Below are 23796 nucleotides of genomic sequence, written 5' to 3'. Positions count from 1 at the left end.
TTTACCAATTTTTATCACAAGTAGAAGTGTATTACTTAATTTTATTAGATCGAAAAAGTTTAATTTTTAAAGATTTACAAAAAAAAACAAAACTATCATTAATCTGTTCTGCTTTTTATTCCACATTAACATCAAGTAAAACCTTGCGTACCCAGAAAGTAGCACCATTCTTGGCAACAGTACCAACCAATCTAACCTTTCCTTTAGTTTGAGGAGCAGTCCATTCGATTTTTAAACTCTTAATAGGTTCAGCCAATTTCTTGTGTGTCAATGTGTCCTAGAAGTATATATATTATTATTATTTTATAAATAAGAATGGGAAATAAAATTTTAAGCAAGTTTTTACTTACACCGGGGGCGGAGCACGTAAGTGTCTGAGATGAGTGATTATCCACAGGGTTAAAGGTACCTACTGGTTTATTGTCACTATCTTGCGCTTGTATAGCAAAACCCAAGAAATCATCACCACTAAGGGTTATCGATAATTTATCGCCAGCACGTACGCTTTGTGCAGCAGAAAAACTATAGGGTGGTGAACTTGTTTGACCTTCAAGATGATGCTCTGGTGTAAGACCATTTGTGCAAATTTTATTTGGAGCACCAGTAGAATACGATAATACTGGCACAGCCAAACAAACAGCGATTAAGATGAAACGAAACATATCTTATTTCAACTGAAAAGACTGAAAAAAAAAATAATTTTGTAGTTTAATAGATTTTAATTTTTGAATGTCATGACGAAGGACCTTATAGTCCAGTTCCTTATTCTTAGTTAACTTTAAAATTTTAGTTTTAACTTACAAATAAAAAATAAATAAATTATTAAAATTTTTAAATGTAGTGAATAAAAGTATATAATATTTATACTTAAATATATAATAATTGATATTATTGTATGTATATATATATATAAATATATTAAGTACGAGAATTAAATGCTCAAGACTTGTATTTGACTTAGTAAAATAAGTCTATGCTTATAGACTTATAGTGGAGCATAGGCCCTATGCTTTGCTGGGAGAAGAGGACTGCAGTAAGTAAGTGAAATAAGTTAGTCTGTAAGTATATGACAACAACAACATTATTTTCTGTTCTAAAAAATAATTAGATTATGTTAGGTTGTAACGGTGATCCTGGAAGTCTACTTAGACCTATTGGCCTCTGACATTGTTATGTGAAAACTGGAAGGGTTTTAAATCATTTGAAACTACTTCAGATCTTAGATAACATTTAACAAGAAATACCTTCCCTGACTTTAGAAAACTCTAAAATGTTCAATATTTATAGTCGACAAACAATTAGATTAGGTTAGGTTGCAACGGTTATTCTAGAAGTCCACTTAGATCTATTGGACTCTTATATTATTATGTAAAAACTCGAAGGGTTTTAAATCATTTGAAACTACTTAAAATCTTAGATGACATTTAACAAGAAATACTTCAATATTTATAGTGCACGCATACAGCAGATTTCAAGCACTTGCTTTTCTTCCTCACAGTTACAGCAAAAATCATTAAAGCTAAGATTCCATATCCCAACACAGTTTTCTAATCGTCAGTAATCCTGTTGCAAATATAATTGTGTGCCTGATAGCTTTGTCTAAATAAGTTTACTAGATTTTTTGCTATTTAAGAGTGTTAAATTGCATATAGATGTTTATATTATTCCGTCTATCTATCTTCTATTAAATTGTTAATATATATAGATTTTAATAACTAGTTGCATAATGCTAGTGTATATCAGGTTCTTGCAGATGTGCGGAATATGTTTGAGATACATTCTGTTTGACGAGCTCATGTGTCCGCGAATTGTCTTCACGACAGTCAACTTAGAGGAAAGAAATGTAGAACTGCGTCAACAGGTGTTTCAAATCAACACTTAATTAAATCTTTATAGAGACAATACGTTTACACTGACGATATTAACTCGACCAATAAGCGGGTTCCACCAACAAAATGTTCGTGTAATTTCGTGTAAATTTTATTTGTGTTTTACTTCAGTTTTACTACGAGTAACTCGTGGAACAGACCTAATGTCATTTTTCAAATATAATCCATACAAAATCCATGTAAAAATGTGTTGATCAGGTTTTTGGTCTTATAATAACACGTAAATTAATAATTGGTGTAATTTATACAATTCAAGAATTTACAATGGTAATTAATTTATATAATAATTTTAATTAGCAGTTGTCACAATTACTCTGGTGCTGTTGTAGGTGGCTTTACCTTGGCTTGGACGAAGCTATAAGCTTTGACTATTGGCCATATGTATGCGGTTTCGCAGTTATCAGCATGAATTTGCAGTTAATATATATATTAACATATATATTAACATATATATGAATATATATATACGCATGTACATTACAATAATAAATAATTTTGAATAAATGTGCACATATGCAAAAGCGGTCGCAATACTAGACAGCAAAAATTGTGTGGACAGACAGACAAATGCAGACGCAGACTAGTCATCATAATATGAAAATTGAGCGGAAAAATTGTTGACTTAGTCGAATTTCGATACAAGCTTAAGAACAGAGGAGTATGGTATATGTTATTCTCATACATATACATATATATATTTATGAGCGTTATAAATGGATCTGTTTCTGGAGATTTATACAATTTCAAAGTTCATGAGTAGTTTTATTTGTAAGCAGACGTAAGAAGTGTTGGACACACGTAAGTACCGGTAGTTTGTTGGATTTGCTATTGAAACCAAGGTGAGCAACTGAACTTATGGCCAGCGTTTTTTATATGAAAATTTAATAATAAGTCACTGGTATCATAATTACTGCTTAATACAATAACTTGAAAGAAAAAAAACATTTTCTCTGCATGAAGTTTGAATGCTCTTAAGTGGGCTTGACGATAAGGCATTTAGTGAAGTCATGTTTTGGGCACTATTTCGAGTTGTTGAACCATGAAACGAGCACATTAATTACAACTTTTTTCACTTAACTTATTGGTGGAAATAAAAAACAAAAATATCACTATAACAAATAATAAAATATTATAAATATGTCAATAAGTATTTATTTAATTGTGTTTATATTATTATACAAGGCAGGTTACGCGTGTAGTTATTGAGAGTGCTACTAGCGTAACCTTTAGACATGCAAATAAAATTGAATTTGATCGGGGGTCGGAAGTGCTGGATGGCATCAGTCACTCTATCCGTATAAAAGAAATATCCATTTAGTTTGTGTAATGAGTTACTTGTGTGAAGAATGAAGTAGTCCTTCTGAAAAATGAACACTGGAGACTAGCGGGAAGATCTCCATTAATCTTTAAATCCTACAAGATCAACTGAACAGTTATGTGTTCAGTTAAACACAAAATTTTGAATTTTGCATTCAACAATTTATTAATATATTGCACTATATCATTTGTACTGGGTTCTTGATTTCGCAATATCAATAGCTAGTTGAACCTATATACATGTCTTTCTTCTTTATTATTTTCGAAAAAAATTGAGATATATACAATATATGTATATTGCACGCGTTATTTAAAAAATTTTGTTGGATATATATTGCTTTTGCGCCTTTGGGAGAATCCAATATAACTATTTATTTTTAAAAAAGGTGTTTATGGTAGCTTTTGTAATCTTAACTAACATGTTATAATGTACTATATTTCATTCGATTCTTTTTTATTATGTTCAATAATAAATTATTCTAATAGTTGATTTTTTTAGATATCTGTTAGGAAATAGGTGTGTGTAAAATGAGACTACAACAATAGTCATTTTGACGGGATAAAAATTTACGGAATTACTTTATGAACTATGCAACAGAAGATTAAAAATGAATGTCAATCCAGTGAATATCATTATTATGGTACAGAAAATTTGTAATAATCGTACATAATTTTGAAACAAATGAAATTTTCTTCACATGTACATATGCAATATTAGGGAAATCAATCTTGAGCTCCTTAATATATCGAAACCTAGGAGGTGAGCTCTAAGCTGTGAATCTTAGGCGAGCTCTAAGTACAACAATCTACAAAAGATTGTATATAGAAGAAATAAATTTATAATAGATAGATAGTCATTAAATTGACAGTTGTTATTATTGTTGGAATTCGTGTAACTCCAGCACTCTGACGTAAACTTACTTCAAACGGAAGTTCTGATAGACTAGAATTACAAGTTCCAAAAGTTTTTATAGAAAAGTTTTAAGGACAATTACTATGTTGCCACTTACAATTATTGAACCTCATTACAATATTTTTGTATGCATTTTGTATAAAAATTACCGCTGCACATTTATCAAGTTAATTGCGAGAGTGTAAACATACTATAACTTTAACAAATTTCAACGTTTTGGTTTAGACAGACAATGATGGAGTGTCTACTCACGTTGGAATCTGCCTTCTATTTATTTATAAATATAAACCTAATGTAATTTTATTTTATGAATAGATACTGCTTCTATTATTATGAAAATATATAAAATTTCTTTAAGTCAAGCATTGCTTTTTTTATTGAATTACTTTATTTAAAGTTGGCTTGAAGTATGGCTTAGATATGCAAAATAAAAAATCATAGAACAGGTTCTCCCAGCATTATTTATGGTTCAACTGACCCATAAAGTTCTTTAAGATTAATAAAAAAAAAAAACAACGTAAATATGAATTCAAAAGTTAATTGAGTAGCAATTATATAAATCAATTTATGTTATAAAATTATAATAACCCAACTGCTGAAAATAAAACTGTATTTTGCCTTAATATATATACAATATTTTATGACTAAATATATTAATGCCGTGTAATTATTATTTATTATTCATCTTTTTTATTTTAATTTTATTTATACACTATTTTGAATAGATATTTGAATTTATAAACTTCCGAATAAATTAAAATATTAATGCTTTCCGAACAGTAAAAGCCAATTAACTCAAAACGGAATTCATAATTGAAATTTTAAGTCAGTCGATAAAATCGCGTGTGCGATTAATCGTTCGAGCGTTTTATTGTCTATCAACGATTTTATAATCGTGAGAGCGATAAATTTTTGTATGTGTCAAACTTAATTATCATTATTAATAATAACGATACAAGCTGTTGTCTAGTTAATTCAATTTTAATCAAGAAACTCGTTCTGCATTAATCTAGAGAAAGGTTTTATTTGATCAGTTAGAATAAAAGGTGAAATGTCTGAGTCAACATATCCAAATCAATTTATTTCTATCACTTTCTGGTGATGACTAAATCTTTCAATTAGTCAAATTAATTGTTCTATAATAGAATCCTTAACTTTGTTTAAATGTTTTTTTAAAAAAATCCAATGGAATTATGTTCACATATGCAAAAGTACTATTTATCTGTTTCATAGTCGAACTGAAGTGATGTTGGCAATAAATTTCGCTAAGTTAAATCGTTTTTCAGATTTGCTAAAGAGTTAATAAAATTAATTGTTTTTCTGAGTCCATAAATTACATTGAATATATAGCTTCATAGACCCTATATAAGATCTCTCTGCATATTTTCAACATATCATTCATAAAGAATGACTTGGAAGATTAACGATATCATCTGTTATTTACACAAAAATAAGTTTGGTATCTATAGTATTTGATGATCACTTTAAGGTAGAGTTCTAAACTTTAAAGATTTAAAGATATTAAAAAGTAGAACTGTGCAGATTTTTGTAAATTTGGATTCAAAGCAAATTATCATTTTTAGAATATCAGTCTTAAAATAATTGAAAGTCAATGTAAACCCTTGAGAAATTAAATCTATAAACAATAATTTCTTACAAGCCACGCCTACCTTTCACTCAATTAAATTATACCGATCTAATAACAAAATTATGATAATATAATAAAACTATTAAATTGTGAAAATAAGTATAAAAGAATATCCAATATACCCGGACATATATTTGGTATCAGACATACTAAATATTAAAATAAAAGTTTCAGAAGAACTATCGAGTGAGTAGTGATATGTGATAAAATCATATCAGATGTACCAAGTTATTCGAATAAGTCAAAATAAAAACTTCAGAACAAGTTAGTTCTTTGTTTAGAGAAAACTGAACTGAGATATAAAAAAATTTTCAGAGTTTTTTCTTCATCCTCATCACAAAAGAATGTATAATATAAAACTAGTAGAAACACATGGACTTAGAGTGATTCATTCGGTAATACAGTTACTTTTTGTTCAATAAATAATAAATTTATATAAGAAAATAATATTTAAACACGCTTATATATAGTTAGTTTTTTCTATGCGAGAATGAATAATACAATAATGGAATCTCAAATTTTAATAAAGAACAATGGCAATAGCCATCTCATAACACAGCTGGATAATAAGATTCTGGACTAGAATCTTCTTCCAAATATAAACTGTATAGCAAAGGGAAGATGAAGGCAATATTAATAACTTAAAAATAAACAAGATCAAAATATACAAACATTTGATATAGGTATATATATATGATATATATAATTTTTCGAGGAACACTTAATAGTTGACTGGAAATCAAGTACAGTTTCGTAGCACCTTAACATAACTATCAGCAAGGTTTGGCTCAAAAGTTAACTGATAATTGGCAGTCAACAATTATGAAGGAAATAATGACCCGAAAATATATAATACGTAAGTAACTAAATTATATTAAATGCAGACATAAGGAAAGCATCAGTAAAAGAATCCAAAATTGTTATTAGACCCGAATATCCATGTGAGATATGGAAGACATTTTAAAACTGCTACTTCATGGAAAAATATTAAATGACTTTAGGCAGTTGGCATCTGCTATAGTTCAATGTAACTTATTTGTCACTACTCTTAATTCATAGCAAGGTTTTTAAAACTGAAATATATATATAATATAAATATATGCAAAAAGTTAGCATATCTTTAAGTTAATATCATTAAATATTTAAATTATTTGAAATGTTTCATTAAACATCACTCCCTTCTTTGACTTAATACTTTTTTGTAACATTTTAAAAGCTTATCGCTATATACATAAGGTTAGGATTTTATATCTCTCATATTCATTGGTATAGCTGTAAACATATATACCTATAATCTTGGATCACCATTGACTATGGAGACTTTTGTTTAGTTGGCCTTTAGTTAAAAATAGTATGGGTATTTAGATTAAATAAGAAGTTTTAGACGAACACAGTCAGAATTTATTTTATTTCAATAAACCTGTTAGTGCTTGTCTGAGTTTTGAATCGGAACCGAACCGAAAACCTGAAAAAAACGATATTTTGTAGGAGCGAATACCGAAATCGAACCGATAAATTTTTTTTGTCTTGAACCAAAAAGAAAACCAGAACGGAAAAAATTCAGAGCCTCAAACCGGAACCGAACCGATATATTTTTTTTTGTTTTGAACAGAAACGAAAACCGGAACGGAAAAATTTCCGGTTCGAAGCACTATAAACAACTGATTCGTTATTTATTAACATAACAAACTAAATTAATACAATTACTGCATCAAAGAAGAAGAAGAAACTGCATCAAAGTGATACTGCAAATTTGAAGTCTTGACTTTTTCAAATGGACTTTAGGTCCATTTCATAAATTATAATTATATTTCGAAAAAACATATTAAATAAGAAATATGTGAAATGATATTCTAAAATCTCTTTTTCCCTTTTTTTGAATACATTTAAACATCCATTAAATCTGTTATATGCTATAATTCAATATCCAAATTAAGCGTTATATAAATGCAGAATAAGAAAACGTCTTATAGAGTCCCTACTATTATTATTTATATATTAAGGTCGTGTGCGAGTTAGGCTAAGTTGCGTTCTAAATGAGGGAAATTCTAAGTTGTGCCGATAATGTAGTGATGTGTCGATACGTGTTGATAAATGGCTAAATGTGTGCAGTGCAAAAAATCCCAAAAAATCTCCCATTTGGTTTAGCATCAACTTAGCCTAACTCGCACACGTCCTAAGTAAAGGAGTACATTCAAAAAATATTCCGGTGTTGGAAATGTATGTAGAGAGACGATTTCAACTCTGACTAGTTATTTTTAAGAAATGCAATCTGAAGATAAGTTCAGGTCTCACACTAGATGCTAATGATCATCCATATATTCGTTGTACGATAAAATTGAACTTCAAAAATATTTATTGACATTTTTTTTTTCCAAAAAAGCTTAAACGTTATTTCTCTTTAGTATGATGTGCTTATCATCATTATTCCATTTAAATAAAAAAGATGATTTCATTGAATCTCACCTCCAAGTACAATTCATATCATATATTGTATCGAATATTGCATGTTATGAACGTCATACTTTGGTACACAGTATTCGATATGGCAATAATAGAGCATAAAGATATTATCTTGTTGTGTCATTAATATGTAGCTGATGTGTACATATATAAGCATATTTATTTTTTGTGTCTCCATAATTTATTTAATTTTTATTTTTTGTATTTCTAAAATCGATTTGAATTCAGGTGAAGGCTTACCGAATTTTTAGTAATGACAGTGTTACCAGCCTTAGCAAAGCGAAACTAGTTTTGTGGTAGTGTATACAAGTATTGATTATCTTCAAATATTGCTTATTTCATATGACGTATGTGTAAATAAAATTATACTATTTAATCAATTATACAAAAATTCATTTGGATTTTTCTATTTCGGCTTTTAATCAATAATTTTGTATGATGTATAACCGTCTAGCAATTGATGAGGCTGGTACGCAAAACACTTGCAATTTCCGCCTTCGAAGAGCAGTTACATTCAGTGCTTGAAGATAATTAAATTCACATCATATATGCATATAGAGATAATATCAGGTAGAACAACAAATTAATGTTGATTTACAGGCTTAATCATTACTTTCAATCAAAGACATTTGATTACTGATATTTCCTTTTTTGCATAAAAACCATCACTTTAAATATCTTGAATGGAGTTATAGATTCTCACAAATGGTATTAAAAAACCGTCATGTTTAATTTAATAATAAATTAATAACGAATAGCTCATACTTAATATATCTATATTCAGACTGACTCTGCTCTTCCACATGCTACTTATTAGATCTTTTGATATTGAAACTTTATATGTTAAAATGAGAATGTGCCCAGAAGCTATAATATATATTCCCCTTATAAACAATGGAACCGCACACTCCTCGTTTGTATTTGACTATATAGAATATAGAAACATAGTTTTCTTAGCGCCTATAGTTTCATATTCTCCATCCTAACAATAAAATACAAACCACTGTACGGATTGGAGGGCCGCAGTTTTTGTCAAAGTTTTATTAATTTATCAATTTAAATTTATTTTTTTTGGAATACCATAAATAATTTGCTTAATTGAAGTAGATTAAAAAAATGTCGCGAGTCGCATAAATATTGACTGCGGGCCGCATGTGGGCCGCGGGTTGTGCTTTGGACAGCCCTGTTTCAAATAATAGTCTTATAAATAAGGATAATAAGCGAAATTAGATATTTCTTTTATATATAGGTATATATGAGAATATAAAAATAGAAGAATACTAAAGAAAAATACTTTTATCAACTAAACTGTTGGCTACTTTATATGGTAAAAGATATTTTAAGAAGAAAATTCGATGTAAAATTACCTAAACCCATCATTTGGTTAGAGATAGATATATTCGGAGATAAAAACTTAATTGAAATATCATAATATAATCAACGTCTGTTCTCAAGCCTTTGAAAATATTAATATTTTGGAATACGATACTTAGTATCTATAATAAAATGGGTAGTGCATACTTTCAAGTAGAATAATAGACTTAAAAAAATATTAAATAGATTTTCTAGTTTAGTTATTCACAAGGTCTAATCACATTTTCTCATTAAACATAATTGAAGATAGATATTGAAGATGAATGAAGCTTTTTTTGCTGCTACAGAAAATAATTGAGAATTTGGTGGGAACCTTCAAATCGATATGTAAGACGCCAAATAAATCTTCAAAAAAAAAAAAAGAAAAACTACATCTTACAACTTGTACCACTTAAGTGGCCACAGTTTTTAGTTCTACAAAGGTCTCTTTTTAGTACTCCATTCAAGTACTCTGTGCATGTCTTAACAAAAACTCTCAAAGCAAAGTCAACACTTTATATTCTTAAAATTTTGTTAAACAATAACAAAGATTCATTGTTATTGTTTGAGAAAAAACTGCTGATAAGTTTCAATTTCATTTTTAAAAAAATTAGTGAAGCATTAAACATTTAAAATAGCAAACAAAGCTTTGATGGCTCCCGGCATTGCGGAGACGGCCTTCAAACGTCAGATACCCACATGAAGTGACAAAATAACAAAGCAACACAAAAAAATCTAATTAAAAGATTTATTGCTTGAAAGATCTCAAGATAAAGTAAATAAATAAAAATCAGTAAATAAATAAATACATAAATATGTGTATTTAAAAAAATTAATGTTTCTATCTAGTCACGATATGCATACTTAAATATTATATGAGACACAGTCCACAGTCCATAAATTGAGTAGATGACACAACGCCACAAAAGCATGGCAGGGAGCAAACAGTTGTTATTCTTTATATAAAATCCATTCTTTTCCCAATTGGCACAATAATTTTTTAATTATTAACTAAATTATAAGTTTCCACTAGAAAATTAAAGTAATCACCTAATCAAATCTAAAACTTCTCTTAAATCAATATGGTTTCATAAATTCTAAAATTTCTTGTTGCCAGGTCTCTAACTTTCATAATCCAAATATGAAATCCGAAGATTTCATATTTCCGAACATTTTAACTTAGATTAAAATTAGCTGGGGCCATTTCGTTTTAATATTTAGATAAAGAAACTATTAGTTCTTTATCTCCCATTGTAGCATAGGGTCTCTATATAACTATTCTAACATACACACATGGTCGAAAATTTGTGTTTCAATTCTCAATCCTGTACACTTTTTTAAGTTTTAAATCAATATTTTTAAACTCTTAGATTGAGGTTATGAAACCCATTGAAGTTGATAATCCAAGATATATAAAAAAGTTAACTCTCAGAGTTGAATACTTTAACTTTAAAGTTCAAATCATAGAAAAGTCGCGTTCGGGAGAATAAGGCAGAAATATATTTCAAATCTTATAAACCATGTGAATCCGCTGACTAGACCTCTTGACCTTTTTCTAGACTAAAACCGAATGATAGACCCGCCATCCTGTTTTCCTAAAAATAATACTGATTAATCAGATTAATTCTGATTAATTACTTAATCAGAGTTCCCTTCAAATAATTTACAAATTATTATATAATTCATTATAGCATGTTTTTATAAAATAATCTTAGAAAAATTCCAGGAAATAAACTGATTGAGTACTGGAAAAATAAACATGATAAGCTGTTTGTGTTTTATGACTATCTGACCCCAGATAGTAATAATCTGACTAGACCTCTTGACCTTTTTCTAGACTAAAACCGAATGATAGACCCGCCATCCTGTTTTCCTAAAAATAATACTGATTAATCAGATTAATTCTGATTAATTACTTAATCAGAGTTCCCTTCAAATAATTTACAAATTATTATATAATTCATTATAGCATGTTTTTATAAAATAATCTTAGAAAAATTCCAGGAAATAAACAGAGTGAGTACTGGAAAAATAAACATGATAAGCTGTTTGTGTTTTATTACTATCTGACCCCAGATAGTAATAATCTGACTAGACCTCTTGACCTTTTTCTAGACTAAAACCGATTGATAGACCCGCCATCCTGTTTTCCTAAAAATAATACTGATTAATCAGATTAATTCTGATTAATTACTTAATCAGAGTTCCCTTCAAATAATTTACAAATTATTATATAATTCATTATAGCATGTTTTTATAAAATAATCTTAGAAAAATTCCAGGAAATAAACTGAGTGAGTACTGGAAAAATAAACATGATAAGCTGTTTGTGTTTTATGACTATCTGACCCCAGATAGTAATAATCTGACCCTAGATAGTAATAATCTGACCCTAGATAGTAATAATCTAACCCCAGATAGTAATAACCTGACCCCTAGCAAATACTAATTATGCATTTAAAAAATAAAAAAATATAATTAAGACAATTAAAAATAAAAACTTTTTTTCATATGTTTGATTCAAAGATAAGAAGTGTTATTTGCTACGTTCTTCAAATATGAAAATGCTTAAAAGCAATCTTTAAATAAATCTTAACAACTGCTTGAAACAAAATCTGAAAATATCTCTAATAAATCACTTTGTTCTCCAATTCAAATTAAAATTGTTGAGAATATCAAAAGAAGGCAAAGAGCTTCGATTGATGGTACATTGCAACAACTCGATAACATTATTATTCTTGTTAGGAGATGTAGCACTGCGACCTTCGGGTCTATTGTGCCCCCTTCTCGGCTTAGAGTAGGTCTTTAAGCCCTGTTGCGTCAATAAAAAGTAATATAGAATCTACTTAACAGAGTTTTATTGCCTCTTCTGTAAGAATATACATTCCCAGAAGCTTATTCTGTTTGTGCATTAGCGCAGGGCATTCTAACAGCACTTTCGTGACCGACTTCTTATTCTCTTCACAGAATCTACAGTTTACACCCGTAAGTATACCCAGTCTTGTACGTTAAGGTGATGTTTTAGTTTACATTACCTGATAACATACTTCCGTGAAAAAACTTAAATGAAATCCTAATGTTAATCCCGGATGAGAAATTCCGGCTGTTGCATGACGCAAAACGATTGATAAAAGATGGAATAAATTTACTGTTAAAGTTTTGAATAGACCCTGTTTCTGAAAAATTATTGAGGTCCTTTACTTTAGAAACACAAAACGTAAACTTCGAAATTTTTACTTAAGCTATCTATATAAATATATTCCTCATAATTAAATAAGAGAAAGTAATATTTACTAGTTTTTTTATATTATTTCAGGGTTTACATGTGTTGTGATTTCCTAATTAGTTACTTAAGCCATATTAGTAAATGTATAGCTGACATTAATTAAAAACATATTTAGAATTAAATAAAAAGTAATTGAACATTAAAAAACAAGTTTCATTTCCGTAAATAAGCTAATAAGTTAAACTTTTATGAGCTAAGCTTTCATTAGCTAAATTTTTATGAGCTCAGTTTAATGAACAATTTCTGTAATCGATAAACATTCGGTTAGAAGAGCCACGCCTATTGTTACCAAAGACATTATGTTTTCAATGATAGATTTAATAGGTAGAATAGAATGATAGATTTAAGCTTCGTTAATGCTAAATCTAATGCAAGAAGTGCATAGAAAATGCTAAACTTTAATAACATTTCAGGTTTTTTTTTAAAATTAATAAAAAATTGCATAAAAAATATAATTATAATTTATAAAAATGATATTTATAAAAAAACATTTTATACGATATTATTAATTCCTGTATTTAATGCTGTAATGGATTTTAGAATAAAATTTAAAATTAATTTTTAAAATTTAATTTATATATGAATTTGTTATGTTAAAGTATTATATTTAACAATCAAACCAAGAATTTTAAATATATAAGGATAAGGGTGTGATTGTGAGAACGTATCTGTATAGTCGTGATAAAACTTAACATCTCTACAGTACCCTGCGACATCATTGTATTACTCATGCTCAATCACATTGCATTTTATATATTATATATATAACAACAGATGACTCTATTTCTTCCCAAATCTCCGAATGAGTTCAGGACCATACCTAAAAAGGTTTTCCAATAGTATTTTTTTAAACTAAAAATTAAGGACAATAGTATTAAAGTGAGGACTTTGAAAAGAATATAATAAACATTCTTAATAACAGTTTATATAATAAAAATGTAGATAACTAAATATAGAACCACTAATATTTTAAGGTTTTAAAGGTTTAATAAATCAGTTAAAATCGTAATACTCAATTTAGGTCTTAATCAATTATAACGTCTATAAAAGAACGAGAATAATTTTTCTGCAGTATTTCTGCAGTATTATAAATATACTAGAACAGTGGTTAACATCCACTTGGGATCCACTACGGTTTCCACAGTAATAATGGTCCTTGGTTTTTTGACCAAGGACAAATTCAAGAATCAATTTTGATTGATTCTGATTTTTTTGATGGATTCTGATTATTGAACCCAAGAGAACACAGAATTATATTTTATATTGCAGATACTTCTCAATAAATGTTGTATTGAAAAGTTAACTCGCAAAAACTATTTAAATACACATTTATAAATAGTGTAGTTTATCCAATAATTTTGTGATCATCTATGTGATCTATGTTATCTCTGGTTAAACGCTACTATGTATATAATATTACATTAAGTGATTTTAACTTTAGGTCTTAACTTAGAAATAAAATAGAAGTAAGAAGAAATATAATTTTCTATATACTACAAATAGACTTCATATATTGTAAACGTTGTCTGAGAAAGCTTGTAATAGTGCTGAGTGTAATATGTCAGAAAGGTTGAATAAAACTTTAGCAACTGAGTGGTGTTAAATATTATATGTATTTATTTATGGATTTAAAATTGCCTTTTTTTCAAGTCTTTGGTGCTTAATCAATACCTTAACTTATCAGCTTTAGAGTTTTTGGTCTTATAAAATACTACTCGTAAATATATATTCACGTATGTATGTCTAACACTCTTAAGTCGTGACTTAAAGTACCATAAGCACTGTTAATGAGACCGTCTGTCACATCCAATGCCAAGAGTGCTTCTACTTTGTTTTATTTCTGGCCATACCCAGTCAAACTAAACAAACCAGTTATGACCTATGAAAATAATAATAAATTGAGTTAATGCTTAGAAAAAATTGTAGTTTGATATTCTCTAAAATTATTATAAAAAATGTGCATAAGAAATAATTTTTTTATTATGTTTAAGACTTTGTTTTGTCCCAAATTGTAATCAAATTAATTTGCGGTTTTTCTAGGAAAAAATACACAGTCTTTTTAATTAAGAAATGGGTTTTGTTTATTTATATTCATTGTTATTACTTATATACATATTTGTAGATGTTACACATATATGTATATCTGTTAATATATAAACTAGTTTTCAGTTTATTTAATAACAATATTTTTTGAGGTTTTTTTGATAAATGATACTTAAGATGCAGTAGATATGTTTAGAAGGATAGGCAAATACTGAAGTGGGTTCTCTAATGTATCGGTTAAAAAATATTCAAAATAGTTTTTTTTTAATTAGAAGTTTAATTAAATCGGAGGATTTAAAATATTATGAAATTATTTTATTACTTTATCAATATTATTAGTTATAATCCATTTTTCTGCAGTATATACCTTTAATGGTTTCTCTATAGAGCTCCAAAAACTTAAGTGAAGTTTTTCAAATATTCTATATATTCTATATTATATTTTAAAATATACTACATATTAGACGTAATAGTTTCTCTATAAAGCTTAGACGTACTCGTGCTTAACTCGACAATTATGCAAAAATATGTAGATTTTCATACTAAATTCATACTAAATCCATACTAAATCCCTACCAAATCCATACAACAATATGCCAAAGAGTTCGATAAATTTAGGTGTAAACAAAGTATAGGAAAACAGCATGTTATGGGAGTGGAGTAAATTTATGAGAATTTGAATTGAAAGTACTTTGGTGCATTTTAAGTTTATGTATATTGCGAACTAACTAGTTTATTAAAGTACTTGATTGTGAAAAGTGTTGAACTAGTTATATTTTAAAGTATAACTACAGTCAAATAAATACAAATAAATTTAGCTAAAAATACTTAGAAAGACAGACCATTAATATGGACGAGACAACAAAACTCTGTATAATAGGTTCTATACTACTTTTTATTAACACAACAGGACTTAAAGACCTACTCTAACCCAATAATGAGGCACAATAGACCCAACAGTCGCAGTGCCACATCCCCTAACAATAATAATCATTATTTCAAACCGGACATTTACACTCTCAAAAAATATAAACTGTCATTAAAACCAATAGATACTTTTAAAGACCGCCAACGATGGATATAAATGGTCAGTCTAAAATACATTAAATAAAAAATTTAATTTGTCAAAGTAAATTTTTCGTCATAGAATATTCTAATTTTTATTTATTATTTTATTTTTAATAGTTTTCAATTTTTAAATATTATTTATTGCTTTAATATTGCTTTTAATAGTTGTTTATTATTTTACTTTTATTTTATTATAAAATTTTTAAATATTATTTATTAATTTACTTTTATTATTATTTATAAACATTTTTATTTTAAAAATATTAATAGTTATTAATATTAGTTGTTTGATTTATATTTTTGTAAATTTTTTTTATAAAATTTTGCTTTTACATTTTTAAAATTATTATTATAAATTATTACACGCTTTAGTAGTCATTTTATTTTTTTTATAATTTTTTATTTTTTATTATAACTACTGTAGTTAATATTTTCTTTTTAATTATGTTATAATCACATTGTTTATATTAACTTTTTTCATAATTTTATCATTTTTAATTTCTGTAACAGTTACTATTGCTAATTATAATTTCTATTATTACTACTTATTTAGATACTAAATACTGCATGGCCTGGACCCAGGCATAAACTTGAAAAAAAAAGCGCAGGAAACGCTTAAAAAGGACCTTACATTAAAGTATTGCCGGAAATGTTTCTTCCCAAGCTGAAGAGACAGCCAACATCTCATTCAGAGATGTGTAGTCGTCAAAAACTGTTGTAAGTGTAAAATCGACTGAACTCAATGACTTAAAGGTAACTTGACTGCCTGATATAGTCTACATATTTCTATTTAAAATATTTCCCACTTCCAGACAAGCCATAGCTATTCTATCAAAAAGCGTATATCATATGGACTTATTTAGTTCCTCCAAAGAAATGTCAGTGTCTATACCACTACCTATTTCACAGTTATCATTTAAATAGTTAAACCCTCTCCTAATAAGGGACCTCTCAAATAAGTCCAATTGGAATATCAACATTAAATTTCTGTTTGAAACTGAGAATGAGAAGATATAGACAATATTTTTTCTAATAGGATTGAAGAGGTAAGGTGACTTTAAGTCTAAGAACAAGCGGCATCAAGTGAAGCACATATAGTAAATAATAAATCGCTTGCAATAATATCGGTTCTGCTGCAAACAGCATCGGATGTTATAAATTATATATACAAAATTATACATTAAAGTATTGGAAACTATTTTCTATTTTACGTAAATCATATAGATACTTCTGTATTTTGTATTTTAATTAATATACAAATAATACAGTGGGCAATCGTATATGTTTATTGTGACAAAGAAAGTACACGTAGTTTGGGTACTAACGACATATAGCCACAGATTAAAATTTGATCAAACACTGGTCCTGTCCATGACAACAACTGTCGTGTCGAAAATGATGGACTAACTGTCCATCATTTGAGTAAAAAAAAGAATAATAAATACTAAATAATAAAAATGATAGACATAAAAAAATTTTAAAAAATTATGCAATTTTACTTTTATTATAATTTTTTTTTAATATTAATATAATCAATATAATATTGGTTATAAGACGATTATTTTTGCACACTTTTAACCAATATACGAATTAAAAATTAGAATTAATTTTTAAATTAATTCTAATAATTTTAATAATATATTTAAACTTTATAATTTCCTCCTAAACTACCACAAAAGAAGGTTCTATTAAAGATTAAATTTTTTTTTTTATTTGGACACTATTAATTTTATTTTTAAAACCCACAAAAAAAAATATTTAATTAAAAGTGTTCAGATCCTTTTTTGCACAACACTTAAGTTTAAATTTGATATATTGATCACCGATTCAAAAAAAAAAATATATTAGTTTTTAGATAATATATTTGTTTTACATTACATTATATATTATTAAATTTTATATTTATTTATATTAAAAAAAAAATTTTTAAATAAAAAATTTTTGTTTTGTGTTAATTTTTTTTTTTTAAATATTTAATTTAATTTAATTTTTAGTTATAACATATATAATTTTATTTTTATAATATTGAATTTTTTATTCATATAAATTGTTCACTTGAAAATATTTTGTAGACAATAAATTATTTAAAATACCTTTTGAAATTAAAGACAAATAAAAACAAAATTTTTTAAACTACAACACCTCGCACTTCGAAACACAAACTGCAATTAAAATTTAATTCTGCTTGAGCGCAGTTTTATTTATACAAACTACCAAAAAAAACCCTTAAACTTGTTTTAAACTTTAGTTTATAAGTTTAAATTAAAAAAAAAAGTTGAACGTTAGAAAACTTAAAACATTTGATTTGCAACTTTTTTGTTCAAAGCTCAAAAAAAGCTTATGAAAATTTTAACAATTTTTTTACATGTTGCGCTACAATTCATGGCCGGTAATGTTGACACACACACACACAAGCAATGCCACAAAAATAATCTCAACTAGTACAAAAGCAAATACAAACTAAAGAACTTCAATATATGACTTAGCAGTGACTGAGTTAGAGTTAATTGATTAATTATTCTAATTGACCAGAATTGATTTGCCATATCTGGTTATATCTACCAAACCTATATTCCACATAAATAACCAAAACCAAAAAATGTACATGGTGTTTCCGGTATACCCTTCGCAATTACTTCAGATGATGCCCTGGTCTAGAATAGAATAGAAATAAATGGGGTACCGTCTTCTAACAGAGCGGAGCACCGCGACCTGAGTTGATCTTTTGTGCTGATACAGACCCTTAAGATATTCCGCACTTTGAATAAAAGCCAAATTGTCACCCATTGAGGACCTCCTAATGTCAGAAGGGGAAAGTAATACTCGACGTCTAATCTAAGCAACAGTTAAAATCGTATCGGAAGGAAATTCAATATAAATATGTTTCCCGATATATGGTGTCCAAACAAAAAGTAGAAAGTCAAAAAAATTTCAAAAGCGATTTATTTGAATAGATTAAGTTATATGTGTATCGATTTTTAGTTCATTAAATATTCTTTAACTTGATCCACAAGAGGTCATTTTAACTAAATGACTTTAGATGTTCAAATAATTCAAAGTTGTTTTTTATGAAAAACTTTCAGTGGAACCCTAATTATATATATCAAAACCTTATTATCTTGCAAACATTTTTGTAGAAGTTTTGCTCCAATTCTCTTATCTTTTTCTATAATAGTTGCTTGAAAATAGTTTTATATTTATATTTTTGGACCAAATACTGTATGAATCAATTAATTTGTTTTTTTTTTCTTGTATAATCCATCAAAAAATAGTTAACTACCCACGACAGTGACACGCTATGTTCTATAAGAGAACATTTGCATCGAGAAAAACTTTTCAACAAATTCTCATTTAAAATATCTGGTGATTCTTATTACTATTATCAATATGATTAGAAGAATGATACACTTACATCTATAAGATCTATTGTGCTATTCCTTAAGAGAGTTTTCTAAAATAATACGGGACATTTGAAGCTATTGACAAACCTAACAATATTACTTGGTTGTAAATCTCATTTTTTTTTGTTTTTTATTCACTTATTTCTTGGTGATCAACGGACAGTTAAGATGGGAGGAAGTTTCCACAGATGTGAACCACAGTCTAATCTTTGGTTAGTCAACAACCAAAATACATTTAGTTATGAATCATGTCAAGAAATGCGACATGACTTTTTCGTGCAATAAGAACTGTACTATCGCAACTTTGATCAGGATTATTATGCTTAAACATGTCTATCCATAACACTCTACGGCTCATGATGTTGTCCAACTGTTTTCCTGTGCAACTGCAAATACGCCTTTCAATCATATTGATGTATGATTGAACTTTATAGAGATGTCAAAGCTTTTTCATTACAATCCGGTCTAGTTTCAATACTGCTATATCTACACTTTCACCATCTTCTATTCGTATCTTCCATCAACCATTCTATATGCTTGCGTATAATCTATTCATGTTTTTTTTCTAGGATACCTATAGGCCTTTTCTTTTGTAAGCATGTCGCAAAAGAACAAATAAAATAAGTACTACTTTCGATGGCAACTCTGGAAGAACCTGAACGACTTTTTAGTCTTGGCAACCATGCGATTTGAGCTGCTTATTAGTTAACCGATTTCAAAAAGGTTGGACTAAATAAGCCAGCAGTGTTGTTGTTATTTTGTCATATGTTATTTTTAAAACAAGCGGTTGTTCTTTTGTGATATGCTTACAAAAGAAAAGGCCTTATGTGGATTATAATAAAAATTAAAAAATTGGCTGCAATTTTTATATTATAAATATAACTAACAAAGCAGTAGTGAAGTCGATTCATAGGAAGACTTTGCTTTAGCTATAGTATGATGATATTTGAAAACATCAATCAATAAAAGTAATTTAATGATTTATAAGCAAAAGAGCACTGACATTTGCAAATTATTTTTATTTTTATTAAGTTTGGAATACGACTAATTTCCTAAATTCAGGTGGTCTAACATATGCTACTAGTCCCAATTGCATTAATGAACGTGATGATTTTGTTTTGCTTCACATGTAATGTGAGTCTTTAATCAATATGGATAAGTCTGCTGTTAAGTTATTTCAATACTAATTATACAGAAGTGACAGATATTTATTTCTGAAAGATCTAAGAGTTAAAATAAAAATTAAAAAGTTTGTTGAGGCAAAAGTGAGTTTAGATGGAATAAAGAAATTTTTAATAACTTCTTTTTTAAAAATTTTTACGGATTTTTACTCTTGTTTAATAAAAATGTTTATCTGTTGGAAGTATGACTAATAAAATCATGAAAGTATTGTTAACAATATTTTTATTTAACACACAAATCGGTTAATTTGAAAGCCGCTCAACAGCTTCTCTTCTCACTTCCCTATCATTTAGGCCACTTTAACACCATAGAGCTTCTCGAGCAGTGAACTGCTACTATTTATTTGTGATCTATTAAGTTTTCTAAATTAAAATTCAATTCGTATATAGAAACTAATCAGCTTTCATATTTTACAATTAAAGCGACTCTTAATTAGTTGTTTCATAAAACAAAAATAGTTTAATTTAATACATAGAAATAAAAATCTATACTAATTAGCATGGACATATTATATTAAAAAGAAAGTATGTACTCGAAAAATGGAGAATGGAACGTTTTATATATTTTTTTCATTTTTAATATAGTGAGCATAAGTGACCATCTATCTATCATAAATATAAATATGACTATAAACTATAGTCGAAATATTGGTGAAAATAAAATAATATATTCAAAAATAATTAAAAAATGTGTGTATTATTTAAACAATTGACCTAACTGGTTCGTTTATATTATTATTTCCATACTCCATTAGGAGCTTAAGGAGTCTACAAAAGTTTTCCAATGGTTTCTATTTTGTGCTATTGCTCGCAACTTGTTAAACGATTTGCCCGTCTCCTGCTGAACTCCCTGTGGATTCTAAGTAAGTACGATATGCGCGACATCTTCATAAGGCTTAAACAGTGTGTATCCAATCCAACCATATTCTTTTCTTCTTATCTCGCTGTTTACGTTTGTTCGGTGCGTTATTCTCCATAACTCTTCATTTGAAATCGTTCTAAGCCATCTTATGCCTAATATATTGCGCAGGCATAGATTGATAAATGATTGTCTTTCGAAAAAAAGACATCTCCGGAATCCGGAATCTTCTTTCGATTCCGGAGTTAGCAAGCTGTTTAGTCCGTTTCAAAAAAAATAATAATAAATTAAAACAATAATTGGATTTATATAATTTAAATTATGTGATACATAAGCAGAACAGGAACACTCGATGGTCCACATTAGTGGGTAAAAATTCTTGGTGTCGCCACTCTGCTACCTGAGCAGTGAAAAATGTACACAACTGCATGCATTGTTATGATACGTAGTGTCACATACTATCCAAAATGCTTTGATATATAATACCGTTCAATCGATGGAGTAATGGCACCGATTGCTTACCCGTCTTCAAAGTTATTCTACTCAAGCGTTCCAAAATATACAGTGACTCCATCGCATAATCGGACAAGCATTTGTTCGATATAAATGTGCTCTAAACTTTAAAAAAAATGGTAAAAATATGATTTTTTTTGCTTTAATTAATACTTAACATACTTATCCATCTAAATTATAAAAAAAAATAAAACATTTCTCGTAATAACTATTAATTTAAAGTAAAAAACAGAACAAACACAATTTTTTGGGCTCAACGTATAATCGGACAAAATTAAGCAACCGTGTTAAAAATACAGAAATGTGGCATTTAATATTTTGTTGCATATCCATTGTTATCCAGAACGGCCTGAATACGATTTAGAACTGATTTTACCAATTTTTGGCACACTTCTGGCTCAATAGAGTACCATGCTTCGAGTAAAGCCTCCTTTAGCTGCACTATTGTGTTAAATTTTTTTTGGTACACTCTCCTAGCTAATTCCTTCCAAAGATGCTCAATTACATTAAGGTCTGGGCTCTGTGCAGGTGTGTCTATGAGTTTGGGGCAGTTATGGATCAACCAAAGCATTGCTACGCCTGACGTATGCTTGGGATCGTTGTCCTGATAAAAATTAAAATTTTCTGTGATACTCAACTTCTCTGTACTTTGCTTTGCATTCTGTTTCAGAATGTCGAGGCATCCAGATTTGTCCATTTTACTATCTATAAAATTCAAAAAAACTACTCCCGCACTCGACATACAACCCCAAACCATAACAGAGCCTCCTCCATGTTTTATAGTTATTTTTGTATTGTGATGGTTGAATTCTGCATTTGGTTTACGCCATACAAACATCTTACCATCAGATCTATTCAGATGAAATTTACTTTCATTAGTGAAAATTATCAATGAAAATGTATTTAAGATGATTTACCATCAATTTACTTGATTCCAAAAGCCTTCTGTTTTTAGTAAATATTCCTTAGCATATTTTATTCTTTTGTTTTTATTTTTAATACTTATAAATGGCTTCTTTTTGGCAATTCTTCCGTGATAATCGAATTTATGTAATGTATTGCGAATAGTATTTAAGCATATATCTTTCCCAGGGCGGGGTTTTAATGATAATTTAAGGTCTTTTGTGGTTTTGAAAGGATTTTTCTTCATTTCTTTCAATATCGAATGCTCTTCTCGATCATTTAATATAGTGCCTTAAGCTGCTCTGATCTTATTGGTCAGCCTCATCATGGGACCTCTTGATAATGTCTTGAATAGTAGATTGACTTATTCCAACTAAATTGACGATTTCTCTAACGGGTTTACCTTCGAAATTCAATTTAATTATTAATTGCCTAATTTCGACAGTAGATTGCTTTCCATTTGGTGCTATTTTAATACTAATTTATGTTACAATTATATAATTTATAATTTATTAATATAAATAATGTAAAAAACATTGTTCTGACAATTATTATTGTAGTTTTGAAGTACATATTTGTAAAATAACAGTATTTTTAGCATGAATGCTTAATTTTGTCCGATTATACGTTGAGCCCAAAAAATTGTGTTGGTTCTGTTTTTTATTTTAAATTAATAGTTATTATGAGAAATGTTTTAATTTTTTTTATAATTCAGATAGATAAGTATGTTAAGTATTAATTAAAGCAAAAAAAAATCATATTTTTAGGATTTTTTTTAAAGTTTAGAGCACATTTATATCGAACAAATGCTTGTCCGATTATGCGATGGAGTCACTGTATATAACTTTTGAGCCAAAGATAATATATATTTATATTTAATACATAAACAAAATATAATTTCTATTTCGTGTTTCCTGACCACGTCCATTTGGCAAAGGATTTAAGTAAACCAGTCCATT

At 28.0% G+C, this 23796-nt stretch overlaps 1 protein-coding gene across 1 annotated transcript; it reads right to left on the bottom strand.

The window, feature by feature from the left end:
• LOC119689093 (defense protein l(2)34Fc) lies at positions 1-18155 on the bottom strand. Its single transcript, XM_038103830.1, has 3 exons — positions 18074-18155; positions 351-683; positions 1-277 (listed from the first exon to the last, which is right to left on the bottom strand). Exons 2-3 carry the CDS (start codon positions 660-662, stop codon positions 116-118), a joined length of 474 nt encoding a protein of 157 aa, XP_037959758.1. The 5' UTR covers positions 663-683; positions 18074-18155; the 3' UTR covers positions 1-115.
• Positions 18156-23796: the final 5641 nt, after the last annotated feature.

Source organism: Teleopsis dalmanni, chromosome X (genome assembly GCF_002237135.1).
Source record: "Teleopsis dalmanni isolate 2A chromosome X, ASM223713v2, whole genome shotgun sequence".
Classification (NCBI taxonomy): domain Eukaryota; kingdom Metazoa; phylum Arthropoda; class Insecta; order Diptera; family Diopsidae; genus Teleopsis; species Teleopsis dalmanni.
Note: the sequence above shows the minus strand (reverse complement) of the source record. Positions and strands in the feature narration are given on the sequence as shown.

Bases quoted from the DNA above. Each gene is read 5' to 3' on its own strand.
- LOC119689093 (XM_038103830.1), bottom strand. From the start codon at position 662: ATGTTTCGTTTCATCTTAATCGCTGTTTGTTTGGCTGTGCCAGTATTA. The intron at 278-350 runs GTAAGTAAAAAC...ATATACTTCTAG, and splicing joins TTACGTGCTCCGCCCCCGGT to GACACATTGACACACAAGAA.